This window comes from Crinia signifera, chromosome 19 (genome assembly GCF_055691185.1).
Source record: "Crinia signifera chromosome 19, ASM5569118v1, whole genome shotgun sequence".
NCBI lineage: Eukaryota > Metazoa > Chordata > Amphibia > Anura > Myobatrachidae > Crinia > Crinia signifera.
The window spans coordinates 29,703,255-29,721,046 of record NC_139226.1 but is presented as its reverse complement, the minus strand read 5'-3'; the positions used below and the strand labels follow the sequence as shown (position 1 = coordinate 29,721,046).

The window sequence follows — 17,792 nt, the reverse complement described above, 5'->3', positions numbered from 1 at the left end:
CTGTAAGGCCGGGTACATGCTGGAGCAATGCCAATGGTCAATTGGGCTGAAGAACGCAGATGTGACTTAATGTATTTCAATTGTATGAGCTTTCTGTCTGTTCAGGCAAGTTTATATAGATGTACCTCTATCGGCCCTCGTTCATGTAGTTAATTTATTTGCAACTGCGCATATTGAAACGTTTTCTGATATCTCTGCGCGCGTTACAGTGTGCACACAAAGCCGCTGTTTTGATCCAATCACACAGTATCAGCCTGCTGGAAAGTGATTGGGCAGTGGCAAGTGATGCATGCAAAAGGGTCAGGGGGCGTTTCACTGCAAGGACGCACGATTGGTGCTTCCTTATCCATATGACCGTGGCAAAGGAGGTCATGGGGATAATGACGCACCAATTGTTACTACAGCATGCATCGGCGCTAGAAGTGGGTGTCCCCATCCTTGTATGTTGGCCCGCATAGATGTACACAGGGACAGGAGACTGTTGCAGCGTTTTATATAAATTGCGGACTTGTGACTGCTAATAGAGGCTGCTCTAGACGATTATGCCCAAAACTCTGGGTGTTAAGAAGCGGGCAGGCGAGGACGTTAATGAATAAAGCCATACACATTACATTGTGCCACAGTAGCTGTCTAAGAGCGATGGGGTAGGGAGTGGAGCTTGATCCCTGAGCAGGGTCCTATCTGTGTGGAGGTGCCTGTAACCTCCATGTTTGTGTGCGTTTCCGCACATGCTCTTAGAGCATACTGGTAGGATGATGGCGGCTGACTAGGAATAGGCACGGGTGCATGAGTGTGTGTTTAGGGAATTAGGCTGGAAGTTCCAACAGGGCCGGTACTGATGTGACTGGTTTGTGTAGCGCTGTATAATATGTGGTCAATATAATGCACAATAATTAGGTGGCAACATTTACTGAACTGAACCGTGTCCTCCGCACCCCCAGAATAAATTTCTTAAACTGTAGCTAAAAAGTGGGGACACGCGGACATCACACCTGAGAATGGCTATAATAGTGCAGCATGCTTCATAACTGGCCTTGGTTCCTCCATTGCTGTGGAAGCTCTGCTGCAGTAAGTGGGGGTGGTACAATATCTGTATCGCTGTTTACTGACTTTCTCTGTACTGTGTGCTTTGCCACAGGCTAGAAGAGCCGTTGGACACATCCAGTCCGGAGCAAGGATGCAAGACCCGTCTCCAAGCACTGGCAAGGCTGTCCCCCAGTCACTTGCAGCACAAGCGTAGCCTGAAGAAGATCCGAGAGACTCAGGTATTGTGGTCTATTGTGTGTATGGTGTGGACACTGCCAACAGTGCATACAAGAAGGTCCACTATTCACCCTATTATATTTAGACTTGACATCTAAAGTCCCACAGTGGCTGATTCCGCAGACATATCACCGGGAAAATGGCTGCTGCGCTGTATAGAAGTCTCGGGCAACAAGGCGCGGATTCCATGTTCCCAGAGACCGGCACATGTACAGAAGACTAGCACAAAGTTAGGGTATACCGCACTGCCAGAGATGAGGGGGCCTGCACACAGCCAGTACGCGGGCCCTCCATAGACCAAAAGCCAGCTGCATGTGTCTGTGTCATTTGGGGGCGGATTGCTGAAAATGCATCTTTAACTGACAAAGGCAGTTAAAATGACTTGGAATAAGCTCCTCTGACATTTCCTGCGCAGGAGGAGGAGGATATATGGTACATGTTTAGTTTCACGGCGGCAGCATGGCCGCCGGCTACTTCCGGGTTGTGCGCTCGGCAAACTAACTTAACTCCATGCCAACGTGGATAGTTCATACCCCCACTATCCACGTTGGCATGGAGTTGATTTTAGATAGCGTGGCTAAATCTGTACTTAAACAGACACACACCTATTCCGCAGCAATTTAAAGAATTGGTAATCATTTTTGCACCTTTGAAACTCAAATATGTCAGCATCTCTCCTCAATCTAGATAAGTATGTAACGCATTTTTCTTTTTGGTGCCCAATTGCCATTGAATGTTTGCAGCTCATTCCCCCAAACACCCATTTTCAGGGGTTAGCTGCAAATATTAAGTATCCACCGTGTGTATCATGGAGGGATCTCCGATACCGGCTGCGATCCCTCCTGCTGGTGCTAGGTTTCTAGGTGGCAGTAGCCCATGGGATACTTGGTGCACTGTCGGTGGGACTGTGCGGTCAGCCCGGGGATTTTCTGTGTATTTTTTCCATACCCCTAAAACTCCTTTCCGCAGCCTAACCCTAATGTCTAAATTCTGGCATTATCAACATTTAACCTGTTGACATACTGATAATGTCAACACCGTAACTGTCGACATTATGGTGTTGACCTTTTGAATACATTCCGTGAATCGGCTCTTCCTAAATCTGCTTTAGCAACATCCTTGTCTTTATCGTCTGTTATTTATGGACACAGATGGCTGAGGGCATGAATGGAAGTAACGTTACACTGTTTATGGCCCACGGAAAGAAGTGATGTCAGTGTACTCTATCCCATTACTGTACATGTCTGTGCCACATACTTCATACACAAATTACAGTGCCGCAGGTTCCTGACATCCAGGAATTCTCCCTAATGTGTGGATACATTTATGCTGCGAGTGGGAGTCTGCAGCCTGTACGGCCTTCCCTGATTTATAGGGCACCAGAATCCCTCCAGTCCCTGAGTGCCAGTCCGCCTATCACCCGTCTCCGTACGGTAATTACGTCAGACAGAAGTTCATGGGATGTGAACATAAAATAAAAATACTAAATGATCGATATATTAAATGATGCTTAGAGTATCTCATTCAGAAGTACTTGTTTTGGCCCAGACGGATCTCCCTGGGCTCGTTCTAGCCTCAAGTAGAGCATAAATATTACTAGCAACAGGCTGCAGAACGGTGATTATAACTCGCTGCATGTTCCTGGCGCTTACTACTTGGTGGCTTACGGGAAATACGTACCCACGGTACTAGAAAGTGACGCCAGACCTTTACGGTCTGCTGCAGTGCTGTATTATGTCCTTGCGCTGTACAGGTACTAACCCACAAATCATTCTTAATGACAGAAGTAATTTAAAGCGCCATGATGGGCACCTATGGACACTGGTGGTTGGGGGTGGTTAATGCCGTTGGGGATCTATTACCACTGGGGAATCGGGTGGGAGGGTAATGTCATGTGATATCTATGCCACCAGGGGCTCTATTGGCCTGGCACAATGGGAGTAATGTTATGTAACAGTTGTGACATGGAAACAGAGTTTTTTTCTATTAAAATAAAAAAACAAACGGTACTTGTGTATTATCACGGCGCCCACAATTTCAATCGTAGGGCATTGTACAACCAAAAATCGCATCACATGCGATACTATGCGACCCGATTTTTAATTGTACAGGCACCCAGATGCCTGATTCCAATGTTAAATTCCCCCCATACCCGATTTTTGATTGTACACCCACCCTAATGGGTAATGACTATGTTAAATGCCCCCCCCCCCCATTGTTAACGCTACCCCACTATCAACGCCAACCTGAAGCGTGGCGAGCCCGCGAGGGGCGGCGGTACGCGTCCTCCGACCTTTTCATGCCCCCACTATCCACATCGGCGTGGAGTTGATTTTATATAGTGCGGTGAGCGCAGCGCCACGCTTCGGGCTCGGTGGCTCGCCACACTATATAAAATCAACTCCACGCCGACGTGGATAGTGGGGGTATGCAATGCGATGCAAGGCGATATTAAAATTGTATACTCAGCTCGGGGAAAGGCTCATATCTGGTCCCATCGCATACCTTAATTTAATGGTATGCGATGGGCGCCGTGATAATACACAAGTACCAAACAAACAATGTTTGGATGTTTTTTTTTTTTAATCCAGTAAATTAGCAGGTGGTGGAGAATGGGTTTGGGGTGTATTTGAGTCCGAACAATCTCATTCCAACTCTTTATAAACTTTATAAAGCACTGCTGGACGATTATACGGCAATTCTTCTGAACCTGGAAAGTTGTAGTGTGATGCACCCATGCTTACTATCCTCGTTCAACCATTGATAACAAGTAAGAAAATCATCCATCTAACACCCTTTAACATACGGTACGCCAGTGCTGTCATTATGGCCTCTAACCTACCTCTATGTAGGATCCATTGTGGTGACTTTTGTCGATAAAGTTGTCTCAGATTGGCAAGGCGCAGGTCTTATGTCTGCCTTCCCCCTAATTGGGTCCTTTGAGGCAAAATCCAACCCCCATCCACTTGTTTGGCTAAAAATCTTCATTTTAATCCATTTGGGCAATTTCATTGTTTTTTAACAACGCCCTGCAGGGGGAGATCACCACAATCTCTAGCGGACAACTGAAATCGAATTCTGATCCGTTGACGAGCCTGCCACTTGGGTACTCTATAGTTTGGTTTTGTGAATGGAAGCTGCCACATATGGGAGCGATGTGGTCTCCGCGACATCATGGTTTTGAGTTTGGACGAGGATCTCCATGAAATATATGGTTTAGAATTGCATAACTTAGTCCAGCCTGTAGAATTAAAATACAAAATTCCCAATGACACAATTCATAATTTAAAGGGATAATAAATCAGCATTGATGGGCCCACAGGGGATATCCTGAGCACCTGGCTTGTTTACTCTCTCCTGATGCCTTTAGCATCTGTGATTTATTGTATTTTGGACATTTAAAGCCTCAGGTTCCCGAAGCGGCCCTGCTATAGTGGAGATCCTTCCCCTAGGTTGTACAAGGTCGCACACTGGAGTTGCCGGGATGATCTTGGCTGGGGAAGATATCGTCATGGTAACGTGCGCTTGATCACTGAGCGCATTTGAAGGGGAAACGTTTCAACTCATTAGTCGTGGAATTTTTTTTTTCTTCTTTTTACTGAAATAGACCTAATGGAACTCACTAGGAATTTATTTTTCACTTCACGCATCATTTTCTCATACACAACGTTGTGTAAGTTTTTTTTTTATTTATTTTTTGTAAAATAAGCAACTTTTTTTTTTCCCCAGTCAATTCCTGTATAAGGCATGCTGAGATGTGTAATCTAGAACAGGTAGGGCAGTGTGGTATATTCTGCATAGGACAGGATAGATGTAAGTGTTCTATGCTATATAATAAAACATTTTTAACACTGCTCCTCACCACTATGGAGGGGATTCAAGTTTCGTGCGCAAAAGGCGACCACTAGACGTGAAACTGTTTTTTTCCAGTGTTTTGGAGCGAATGGTCAATTGTTAGTTGCTCCCATACAGATTTTCACTGCTACCTGCCTGATAATTTTAAGGGCCAGATTCTCTCAGCTTCAAAAGTGGTAAAATGAAGAGTGATAAACAGCCAGCCAATCAGCTCCTGTCTGCCATTTTTCAAACACAGTCTGTGACATGGCAGGTAGGAGCTGATTGGCTGGCTGTTGATCACTCTACATTTTATCACTTTTGAAGCTTTGAGAATCTGGCTCGAAGTCTTTTGTGGTGCAGAAATATGTGTGTTAATGCAGTGGCACCCAGGGGCAGATGTATGAAACAGCATTACATGTGATAGCTGCACTAATGCTTGTTTGTTAAACATATGCAATTTTGTTCTGGCTAAATGTATTAATGTTATGCTTCCAAAATCTGCCTGCCGAAAGTGCTGCTCCTTTCTCTTCACCAGCCCAGGTCTGGTGGTGCATGTTCATACTTTTTTCTATTCAATAAAGCTTTATTTATTAACGCTGAGGCAAGGGCTGCTGGAAGTGACTCAGAAGGTGCCTAGATGAAGACTCAGTGGTTGCTGCGATTTAACACTTACACTGCATGCTCTGTGGCTTTGAAGCAGGTGCTGCTGGGAATAGCTTCCTTGTGATAATGCGGTGAAGCATCTACTCCAAGGTGCCCTATAGTATTAGAATTTTTTCCATGGCACCCATAGGCCAGGAGTTTCTGGTTGAGAAATTTAAGAAAAAAATATTAAATTGTGTTTATTATTTTAGGTTTAAATATGTATTGATATAAGTAGTGAGGGACAGGAAATTATTCAGTCTGTCAACATATTTTATGATTGACAGCCATCAGCACTGGTTTTGCCAATTACATTGATTCATTAATGTAATGAAAATGTAATTAATTTGAATTGGATCTTGACCTGAATTGGATCCAACCTGAGGCAACCCTGCAAGGGTCCCAAGGCACCAGAGGGTGCTGCAGCACAGTCTGGAAATCTCTGGTTTAATGTTTTGATATTTAGTTTTTCCAGTGTTTTTTTTTTTTTTTTTTTTATGATGCACCAATAAACTGGGTTCTGTCATTTTTCAAAAAAACATGAGACAGGAGCTGATTGGCTGGAGCAGTATTTATCGATTTCAAATTTATTTTCTTGTTTAGATATAAAATGTTAGTTTTGTGGGTATAGGGTGCTCCTCAAAACACATTTTATTTGATCTGTGTTTTTTCTTAACAGTTTGTTAACTGTGTGTTTTGATAACGAGCATGCAATTAATAACCTATGAACCAGCCGATGTTCTGTGCCTGTACTTTGCGTGTTGTATAGTCTGACAAAGGGCAGTAATGTGTGATTACTTGAATGTTTCGGTGGTTGCTGTGATGCAGATGGGAATAGTAATTGTGTATACAGTACCATCTATGATGCCATGTAGCAATGGCCGGCTTAGCTAGGAACATGTTTTCTATTACATCAGCTTTGAAAATCGCAGCCCTTTGATATTTATGATCGGAATGGGGTGCAATAGGTTTCCCAATTGCAAAATAAAATCTTTACAGTTTTTGAAAAACGACATGCGATTTGGCCATTTTTTCACCTGATTTCTCTGCCTGGTGGAGGGATTAGAGACGGTAGAGAGTGGCAGGGGATAAAAATGAAGAAAAGCTCAGTTGGGCCAGTGATGCCTTCTTTTAGAATATGGTTACCCTGATATGCCTTGCCATGCTAAAAACAGAAGACCTAATAATAATATCTCATCTTTCTATTCCAGGATCTTATGTCGGACAGCATCGAGAGGGGAGCAGGGGAAGAATCCAGTCTTGGTATTCTGATGGATCTACAAAACAATAGCACTGACAAGTAAGTAGTGTGTTTTTGTTTGTTTGTTTTTGGGGAGGCGGGGATTGGCTGGGAAAACTCCTGCGAGCTGCAGACCCATCGACAACCTTTCTCCGCATCCAAAAGATCTGATGTCAAAATACTACACAGAGGCGCCAGCAATAGTCCTATTAATGCAGCCAATCGGGTCCCCAGGAACCAGTGAATGCTCACAGCTACGGCTCCCCCTGCATGTAGACCATTCTAATCGTCCGTTCTCCTTTCAGCTTGGTTAACGCTCTTCTTCGGGTTGTACGGAAACAGTACGCGCTTCTGAAGCAGGCCGGCCTCCAGACGCCAGAAATGGACGCCGAGCTGCAAGCTCTTGAGGTTATGGCAGTGAGCAGTCAGAGTGTGACTGATGTAATACAGGATGAGACGGAAGATAAACCTGAGGTTTGCGGAGCAGTCACCATTGAGACCATCAAAGAAGATGACGTACAAAGTCTATCAATGGAAGGTGAGTCTGAGTTTTTACTGAGCAGCCTGTGGTTTGTTGGCTGTTGTGAGCAGTGCATGCTGGGAAATGCAGCCACAACTAGTGTTGCGTGTCCACTTGCTGAATCCTGACGCTGCACCAACATCACTTATTTAGATCTTTCTACTACGATCATCAAAGCCATCATCATTGTGGTGTGTGAAGGAGACTGTGGCTTTAGGCTGCCCGGTCGGCGCTGTAGCCCAATGTACATAAAGTAATGGTTCCATCAGTAAGTTACATTGGCGCAGCCACCTGGCAGTCACCTTAATAACTTTACCCTTCCCACAGTACATCCAGACAGGTGATAGCACGGAATAAATTAGGCCTTCATTTTATTCCTCGGCTATCGCCATATTTTATTCCAACCCATGGGTCCTCAGGACCCCACACAGTGCATGTTTTGCAGGTCTCCTCACAGAATCACAAATGAGATAATTAGCTCCACCTGTGGCTCTTTTAAAATGTGTCAGTGAGTAATGAATGCACCTGCCGGGTGACCTGGAACCCGTGAACTGTGTGGGGACCGAGATTGAGAACCCATGCTCCAACCCGTTTGTTGCTGCAATACCTAAGTTTGGGCCATCCCTTACTCTCTGTACTTGTCCTATGTAATAGTTGTGCCTTTTTTAAATGAGGAAACAACCACCAATATTGTAGATGGGTACTGACCCCTGGGCCCTCACCATTAACGGAGAGGCAATTGCCCTGCTTTATAGAGGAGACCTGTTCTCCTTCATACTAGACTGGAGCCATCCTACAGGTATGATCTAGAGCAGGGGTAGCCAACTCCAGCCCTCGAGAGCTATCAAGAGTTAACATTTTCCAGATCTCCTCACAGAATCACAAGTGAAGTAATTATCTCCACCTGTGGCTCTTTTAAAATGTGTGAGTAATGAGTGCACCTGCGAGGTGGGCTGGAAAACATGAACTGTTGGTAGCTCTTGAGGACTGGAGTTGGCTACCACTGATCTAGGGTGAGAACGGTGTACTGTATGGCGGCACGGGATGGGAGGGTCCAGGTACGTGTAGTACTAGCGAGACCTCCCCGTACCAGCAGATTGTAACAGCTCATCAGGGGTCCATCTCCAATACTGTTCTCCCAATGTACAGGAATAAGTCAATCTGGAGGAGGGACGCTGCTGTGAATGCTACACAGAGGACATGCAGGGATTGTAGAATGGGCAGCGTCTCTCTTTTGGCTGGAGCATTATCACCTTGCACATAACGTTCTGTATGGGCATAGATCCCACTTCTCCAAGCTTCATACATTTAGCCGTCTTTACCATCCACATTTTTATGGGTTTAGGGAAAACCTGGAATGGTCAAGATGCCGGATTGGGCCAGCTCTGTGCAGCAATCTCTGCCGTTCTGGAGTATTTAGTGCCGGGGTCACTGAAGAGCTGCAGAGGGTGGGTTACAGCCTCCCCATATGGTCTGGGGATGGGGTAATAACCGTAATGGTCTGGACCATACAGAGAAGCTGTTATCTGTCTTTGTTGTCACAGGCAACTAACACCCCCTGGACAGGGACTGATGGAGATGAACACTACAAGCTCCAGAATGGCAGTTTGCTGCAAGGAGCCGGTCCACTTTGGGCCATTCCAGTTTTTACCTAGTCCCCATTATGGCAGCAGCGATGCTAAAGGACAGGGCTGGCCAACCAGTGGCCTTCCAGCTGTTGTGAAATTACATATCCCAGCAAAACTGTGGCAAGGCATGCTGGGACTTGTAGTTTCACAACCGCTGCAGAGACACAGGTCGGCTAGGCCTGCTGAAGGACCACGTTTAGCCACATAATGATCATAGAAACTGACTGACCGAGAGAATTTGACCAACAACTTTCTTCTTTTAGGTGGTCGATATTATTTTAGTTATCCAGATATTAAAAAGGAGGAATCCCCAGAGCTTGTTGTACCCGTGCCCGCCACCAGGAAGAGGCAGCCAACAAAGCGTCACCGGCGGGAGCTTCTACCCGACGTCAGCCCTACGCTCTCTAGCCCAATTGTTCCTGTAAAGAGAAGGAGAGAAGCAGAAGCCCGCACCCCATCCAAATCCAGTGTATTCCTTCCCAGCACCCCAGAGGTGCAAGTGAAGAGGGCGAGAAAGTCCTCCATCCCCAGCCGGCCGGCTCTCCGTTCTAGTGCAAAACTCTGTCCTAACAAAGTCCCTGACCCCAGTCTCTCACGTCCATCATCAAAATGCTGCACCCCAAAGCAAGCCTCTGTAGTAGCACCGAAGCTGGTGTCCCAGACTGTCACCAAACCCCGGGCTCCGCTGGGAACATCTTCTCTCCAGAACAGCGCCTCAGTCGGTGCACCAGCCTTGGCGCTCAGGGACATGAACGCCACGTTTGATCTGGCTGATGAAGACTGGATGATGCCGGAGATGGACAAGACGGTCACGTTCGGAACCTCTAAGTTTCCTGGCTGGGAAAATGTTGGGCCATCGCAGATTGACTGCACATTTCTGAAGAGGTTGGTAACGCCTCATGTCATGGGCGGACGGTAGAGTGTTGTGTGTGTGCTGTGGGAATTACCCACAGTAATGGTTCCATAGTTTGTGTGTCCTTGTGCTCTTGTCTCTAGGAGTGTGACTCCCCTTGTTGTGAATGTATTGTCTTGTATGACAGCGTCTCGTGAATGTGTCATATATTGGGGTTGGGCGTGTGTCACCTCTGTTGGAGAATGTGAGGGAGCGCTCCTCTTTACCCCCGTTCTATGATTTGATTCTCAGTCCGCCATGCAGCATGAGTGAGCTGCGTCTAGCGTCTGTTTAGACCGATGTCTAAGTTGCAAAGCGACAAATCGGTTTCACAAAACTGCACCGTTATGCAACACTTTTATATCTGACGTGTATCATGCACGATACACTGGAAGTCTGCAGAATCGCTGTCATCGTGTATTTATCTCGGATGTACCACACGGACCAATACATTAATGAATATGCCTTTCCCCCAGTTCTGATGTTCCAGTGTTCGTCATGAGCGGCCTTTCAGTAAAGGACAAAAATGCTGCATCGCTCACTACAAAGTCCTACGCACAGCGGAGAAGGCGATCTCTGAGGTAAGGCACTGGGTGTTTGCACAGACAAGAATGGGATAAATTGGGCTTTGAAAGTGGCAGACGATTAGTACTGTTCTAGGGATAGGCCTGTCTGAGCGTTCGACAGAGTAAAAATGTTCAATGTGTATTGAACAACTTAAAAGGTTTTTATTTAACTCCGTCACCGCTGAGTCTTTTGTCACCTGTCTGCGGAGCCTGTTTTTAGCCATTTTTTTAGGGGCTCCTATTCCAAAATCCGTTCGTCCAGGTTTTATTCCCCAGAAATCGCATTTGTTTACGTGCTACACAACAACGAAAACCGAAAGGGCAAAAATAGTTTTTTATTGTAACTTGAAAGTGAACAACACCCAGTGTTTTTTTTTTTTTTTTTTTTTACTTCTTTATATAATCTCCTCCAATAAATGCACTGTGGGTAAACTAGCACACAATACAAAACTAAAAATAAATAATAAAAAAAACACAACATCTTGGTATGGTGGATACCAAGATGTTGTGTTTTTTTATTATTTATTTTTAGTTTTGTATTGTGTGCTAGTTTAAAAAAAAAAAAAAAAATGCAGTACGATTACGGTAGACCAGGGGTTCTCAAACTGTTTTGCTCTGGTACCCTGCCAGACAATAATAATTACATGACTCCCGCAGTGAGTGACATGGTGATGGGGGATTTGAGAGAGACTGGAGAGGCAATGGGTGATGAGGCTGGCAGAGGTTGATGGGGGTGGCAGAGAGGCAGTTGGTGACTAGGGTGAGGAATATGACGAGACAGAGGGTAGCAGTGGGTGATGGGGGTGGCAGAGCAATTGAGGCAGCAGGAGGGAGGTTGAGGCAGTGGCTGACTAGGGAGAGGCAGCAGGTGAGGTGATGGCAGAGTAACATGGCAGTGGTTAAGAGAGTATTGCAAGGGTGACGGCAGAGGGTGACCAGGGTGGGGCATAGGCTAGGGTCAGTGCACCCCTCTTTCCCCCTTACTCTCCCCTGATTATGCTTCCTTGCAAGTCAACCTATTGTTGGCCTAGACACTGTAGACTTTTCCATCCGCACCCTTCATGGTTTCACCTTTAGCAGTCTATAGGCCCAATCTGATATTACTAACATAATAACGATCGCCTTCACCCCTCACAGCTCATCCTCCTCACGTGCCGGCGGTGGGACAGTCAGCCAAAGTCGTATTGCCAGGTTACATCTCAGCACCACTAAGCAGCGGCCGCGACCACCTACCATAACAGGTGAGCTGGGGGTTTCTGCTCTATGTATATAAAACCTCTCCGTCCGATCCGAATCACGTAGAGCACAGGTCTTCAACCTTTGGCCCTCCAGATGTTGTGGAACTAAATGTCCCAGCATGCCCTAACATTTTGGCATGCTCTTATAGGGAAAAAAATGTGGCAAAGCATGTTGGATCATGTAGTTTCACAACACCTGGAGGGCCACAGGTTAAAGACCCATGACGTGGAGGTACCTTTAGTCAATAATCTGCGGAGTTACAGAGTTGGGCTGCTCCTTGCAGCTTCACGTTGGGGAACACTCATTGCTTCTACAGTTAATGCATTAACACCTGATTTACGCGTTGAGGGGGATATGCTATTTAGCAGGGTTAACCATGTCCTTCTGTAGTAATATTAGGTGCAGGAGGCAACTATCAGAAATTTTGCTGCCTATTCTGTACCAGTATTAAGGTTTCTTTCCGGATTCATACGACATTGGTGCATGTACAGCTATTCTGATGCTGAGTTGTTTACCCTCAGAAAACAGCTGCAGCCCACGGGCACAGAGTACCAAGCGGCCAGGAAAAGGGACTGTGGCCTTCGGCAGGTCGTTAGGAGGAGCTCCAGGGAATCGCTTCATGCAGCTTACAGCCACCAGATCCTAAATGTGCTATGCAGTGACTCCGCACATTGCACGCTGGTCCTCTACCTCCTCCAGTTATGTAGTCACATTCTACAGACTTACCCATCCGGAACCTCTTAGAAACATTCCGCCAGACGTCCTCCTGCAGGATCTCCACCACTACGAGCTCCCACTGGGACTGCTATAGATGCGTTTTCCTGATGCTCCCAGCTACGTACGTTATTGCTGTATTATCCGTACATTCCGATATGGGCAAGTGTGTATGTGCCTCCAGATGGGGCCTAAGGACGCAATACAGGACCTGCCCATTGCTGGCATCTCAGATTATCCTTAAAGGACTTTTATTCATTTTAGCAAGACTTTGATGATTTTGTGCTCGTTTACATCTCTCCTGGGAGTCACAAGTATAATCACTATTGTTTTTACATGACATGTATATAGAATCGTTAAGTCTTTAGCGCCACAAGACTTCTATTTTATTATTTGGCTTAACATTCATAAAGTTTGATCATGTAAAATCCTTTGTGCTCAGCCAGCATATTGCTGTAGCTTTGTACCGTGATCATACATCCAGTACGTCTTTGTATTCTGTCAGTAGCTACGGGGTAGATGTATGAAGCAGTGATAAGGGAGGAGAAGTGATAAAGTGCCTGGGAATTTATCACCGGCCAATCAGCTCCTGACTGTTAAGTTACAGGCAGGGTTTAAAAAGGGACAGTCAGGAGCTGATTGGCCGGTGATAAAGTACCAGGCACTTTATCACGTCTCCTCCCTTATCACATACATCTACCCCTAAGAGAGAAGAATACGTCTGTTATTTACATAGTCTACACAACTAATGTACCTGGCATTACCCAGTCTCGGGCACGTTCCATAAAAGTTTGTGCATGCAACAAAGTACCAGCCAGACTATGACCTGTTTACTGGGAGAGCGGCTGGTTGGGGTGGCTGTACGTAATGTTACTGTGGAGTTTGAAGACCTGATTTTGGTTTCCCAATTGCTGCTGGTTTCTGATAATATAGTTACCGAACGATAAACGCGCCGGACTGAGGCACAATGTCCTCTCTAGCGCAGGTGGCCCAATGCTATCTCAATGGCAATGTATTATTAGACTTGTGGTCTTGCTTCCGTGTGAATTTGTTTAAATCAGACATGTCCAAACTGTGGCCCTCCAGCTGTTGTGAAACTCCACATCCCAGCATGCCTTGCCATAGTTTTAGCATTCCCTAAAAGCCAAACTGTGCCAAGGCATGATGGGACTTGTAGTTTTACAACAGCTGGAGGGCCATAGTTTGGACATGCCTGGTTTAAATGCAAATGAAACTGAAGTGAGACTACGAGGTAAAGCTGGCTGCAGCACAAACCGTGTCTCGTTGGTCTCCCAAGTTGTATAGTGTCTTAGTTCAATCAGATTTACTTGACAGTATCACAGACCTCTTTCGTTATTAAACTTTTTTTTTTTTTACCAGATTTTTTTTATTTTTATTTTTTATAAATTGAACGTGGTTTTTATCTAAAAAAGAATAGTTAGTATTTATTATTGTAATATGGCCTTTGTTTTATCGTTATTCGTAGATGTTTCTGCTGTTATCAGTTGCTTGCAGCCGTTCTACTGTTTCATGGACCAATCATTTCAACCACCAGCTGCCACTGCCCAGCATACGGCAGCGGCGGAGGTGTGTTACTATAAGCACTTACACTGTGCAGAATACAAAGATCGCGCTTACTTATAAAAATAGGGTTAAAATAATGTATATATTTCTATAATTTTTTTTTTTATATATAAACAATGAACAGTGTTTATACTTGGCTATATTTGTTAGCATGGGGTATGGTTTCCTCATGGCTCATACAGGCATTGCTGCTTCCGCGTGTTCAGCGTAAGTCGCTGCAGACCGGTTTGGGATTGCATGTGGCTGATCCTTGTGGCCCGTACAGGCATTGCTGCTTCCGCGTGTTCAGCGTAAGTCGCTGCAGACCGGTTTGGGATTGCATGTGGCTGATCCTCATGGCTCATACAGGCATTGCTGCTTCCGCGTGTTCAGCGTAAGTCGCTGCAGACCGGTTTGGGATTGCATGTGGCTGATCCTTGTGGCTCGTACAGGCATTGCTGCTTCCGCGTGTTCAGCGTAAGTCGCTGCAGACCGGTTTGGGATTGCATGTGGCTGATCCTCATGGCTCATACAGGCATTGCTGCTTCCGCGTGTTCAGCGTAAGTCGCTGCAGACCGGTTTGGGATTGCATGTGGCTGATCCTTGTGGCTCGTACAGGCATTGCTGCTTCCGCGTGTTCAGCGTAAGTCGCTGCAGACCGGTTTGGGATTGCATGTGGCTGATCCTCATGGCTCATACAGGCATTGCTGCTTCCGCGTGTTCAGCGTAAGTCGCTGCAGACCGGTTTGGGATTGCATGTGGCTGATCCTTGTGGCTCGTACAGGCATTGCTGCTTCCGCGTGTTCAGCGTAAGTCGCTGCAGACCGGTTTGGGATTGCATGTGGCTGATCCTTGTGGCCACAACAAAACCAAGTCACTGAGCGTCCCCACATTATCAATGATCAATTATAGTGGTAGTTGTAGGCGAAGGCAATGGTCAGGGTTGTGGTATATTACATCTACAGTGTCTAGGTCAACAACGATTGGTTGACAGACAAAAGGTCGACATACTTTAAGTTGATTTTGACAAAAGGTCGACATGAAAAAGGTAGACTGTTTTTTTTGTCTATGCCTACATGGGCACTGTATGAGTGTGGCGCGTCCCCCTCACATGGCTCACTATGCTTTGGGCACGGTGCCCGCTGTGTTTGGCACACTATTATAATCTCAGTCTGTCTACTGCGATGGTAAAGTAGGAACAAGTCTATTTTTTACAACAACAAAAAACCATATCGACCTTTTGGCCATGTGGACATAATGTATGTCGACCAATAGTTGACATTTTGATTGTGGAGCCAGACACTGTGTAGACCTAATGACTGGATACCAATGATCACCGGCCTCCTTGGCATTAAAGGGAAATTCAGTTAGTTTGCGGGGAGGTCTCGTTTCCTCGGCGCCTGTAGTGGTGTGCATCGGGGTGTTGTACTGTGTACAGCCGCACATTGTGACTACAGGAAGTTATTACCCTGAATTTCCTGTTCCGCTGGGGTATCCGAGAAGTACAACATGTTGGATTCGCTGATTCCGACCAGAATATTATTAGGACCTGCAACATTTGTAAAATGCAGTATTGTCCAGCTGGGTCTCTGATTATCAGCGCCGGTTACTGATCATTGGACCAGGGCTTGGTGCCTCGCTACACCAGCACACAAGTCTGTTCTCCCTCCATGCCGAGATGGATGGTGATGATGTAAAAACCAAGCCGGTCTAAAAAAAAAACAAAAAAAACTCCTGTTGACCTATTGCATGTCGGTTTTTGGCGGTAGACCTATTGCCAATCTGTCTAGACACTGTAGATCTCTCAACCGTAGCCATAAGAAGAGCGGGCATTGTGCTATACAACCACGTGCAGTTCTCCTATGTGTAATCTAGACCTAAAGCGGTGGTTTAGGGCTAGCAACTAACGTGAGGCAAATTGTCCTTTGTACCATCCTCAAACCGAAAACATGGACCTACAACGGGCATTTCTCGGACCCTTTATTACCCCTCCTACATCTTATACTTTGTATATGTTTTTTCACATGTATGACTACTTGTATATATTTACTAAGTGAACGTTCATGTTGTAACTATGCAGGTACCACTGCTGTTAATGTTTGTATGTTTTTGTGCATGTTTCCTGTATATAATTGTGCTTGTGTATTATATTCCAGTCCTTTCTTTTTATACCTTCCTTAGACTTCAAGGATACCTGGTACAAAAATCACTCAAACCTTCTAAGAATACTTAAAAGGGAAAAAAAAGTACTTTGTCCCTCCCACTGTGGAAGACACGGCTCCTACAGGTGATAGATACAGCCTGAGGGATAGGTGCCTAACCTCTACGTATGCATAGGACATAGGCGCATGCTAGTCCTGGTCAACTGAACAGCCTATTGTTGCCACAAAGGCCCAGTCAGATATATTATTCTGCTGCAGGATTAGCCTAGCTAGGTCTCTCTTCTCCCCCCGGTGTTTGGACAGTGACCCTATGGAATTCGCTCCTACTGACTGGTCTTCAATCACAGGCTTTGAGATTTCTTGTCTCATTGGAGCGGATGAGATTATTCCACTCCATTTGGTCAAATTACTGCGTGGTGGTTTTCAAAGCCAACGCGTCTATGTCCATTTTGGCTGCTGTGTATAATGGGTCAGTAATTAAATAGAAAGCCCAGTACATTTTGTATTTAATACTATTGCACCCTTTAAATCCAACAAGCGGAAGAGGTGGCAGTTATGTGACGTGCATCCCTACGCGCCCGTCACTTGTAGTCCATAAAGTTGTGTCTTTCCTCAGATGTGCCCACTCCCCTCCCCTTATTAATTAGGTAATTCAGGCTGACAGCTCTGGGTGTGACTATATAGGCAGCAGTGGATACAGCGATGGTAGTGAGACCATCTGCAGAATTCTCCAGGTAAGAGAACCTGAAACATTTTGTGGTTCTTACGTTGGGAATAGTCTCCAAACTGGCAGCCTCCAATTCTGGGAGCCTAGAGCCCAATTACCATCGCTCAACCTACCCCGGACTATGGCCCTTATTCAGATCTGATCGCAGTACAAATTTGTTCTCAAAATGGGCAAAACCATGTGCACTGCAGGTGGGGCAGATGTAACATGTGCAGAGAGAGTTAGATGTGTGTGAGTTATTTTGTTTCTGTGCAGGGTAAATACTGGCTGCATTATTTTTACACTGCAATTTAGATTTCAGTTTCAACACACCCCACCCAAATGTAACTCTCTCTGCACATGTTACATCTGCCCCACCTGCAGTGCACATGGTTTTGCCCATTTTGAGAACACATTTGTACTGCGATCAGATCTGAATGAGGGGGGGGGGGGGGGGCATGGCGGCACTATGAAATAGTAGCAGTGTTTGGCCACAAACAAACATGGTACATCGCTAAAACACAGGCAAATTATTATGCAATTTTGTTTTGTTCTGCTTGTTTTCAATGGCACAGTCACAGATTTGTATTCTTAATTTGTTAAACCTGGGTAATGAAGTAAATGCTTTCGAGCATAAACTCCGGCAAGGTGGTATGGGACAAGCTGTTATGTATTTCCCTTCATTAAATGTTTATGTTTTACTTCATGTTTAGACTGGAAAATTGATTTTATATTACTGGTCTGCTCATTCTGTTCCCTGTGTCCTGCAGTATAAACAAGTCCAATGTGTCTCCACGTCAGACCCCCCCTGTGACCCAGT

At 45.5% G+C, this 17,792-nt stretch overlaps 1 protein-coding gene across 1 annotated transcript in view; it reads left to right on the top strand.

Annotated features, from left to right (window-relative positions):
- The window catches only part of LOC146042307 (kinesin-like protein KIF18B), a 33,201-nt gene extending 19,850 nt beyond the window's left edge, over positions 1 to 13,351 (top strand). Inside the window, exons 10-16 of the mRNA XM_083162260.1 lie at positions 1,139 to 1,265; positions 6,954 to 7,042; positions 7,288 to 7,520; positions 9,394 to 10,015; positions 10,499 to 10,603; positions 11,726 to 11,829; positions 12,349 to 13,351. Coding sequence (XP_083018386.1) covers positions 1,139 to 1,265; positions 6,954 to 7,042; positions 7,288 to 7,520; positions 9,394 to 10,015; positions 10,499 to 10,603; positions 11,726 to 11,829; positions 12,349 to 12,473 — 1,405 coding nt within the window. The 3' untranslated portion in view covers positions 12,474 to 13,351. The remainder of the gene's footprint in view (positions 1 to 1,138; positions 1,266 to 6,953; positions 7,043 to 7,287; positions 7,521 to 9,393; positions 10,016 to 10,498; positions 10,604 to 11,725; positions 11,830 to 12,348) is intronic.
- The last annotated feature ends 4,441 nt before the right edge of the window (positions 13,352 to 17,792 follow it).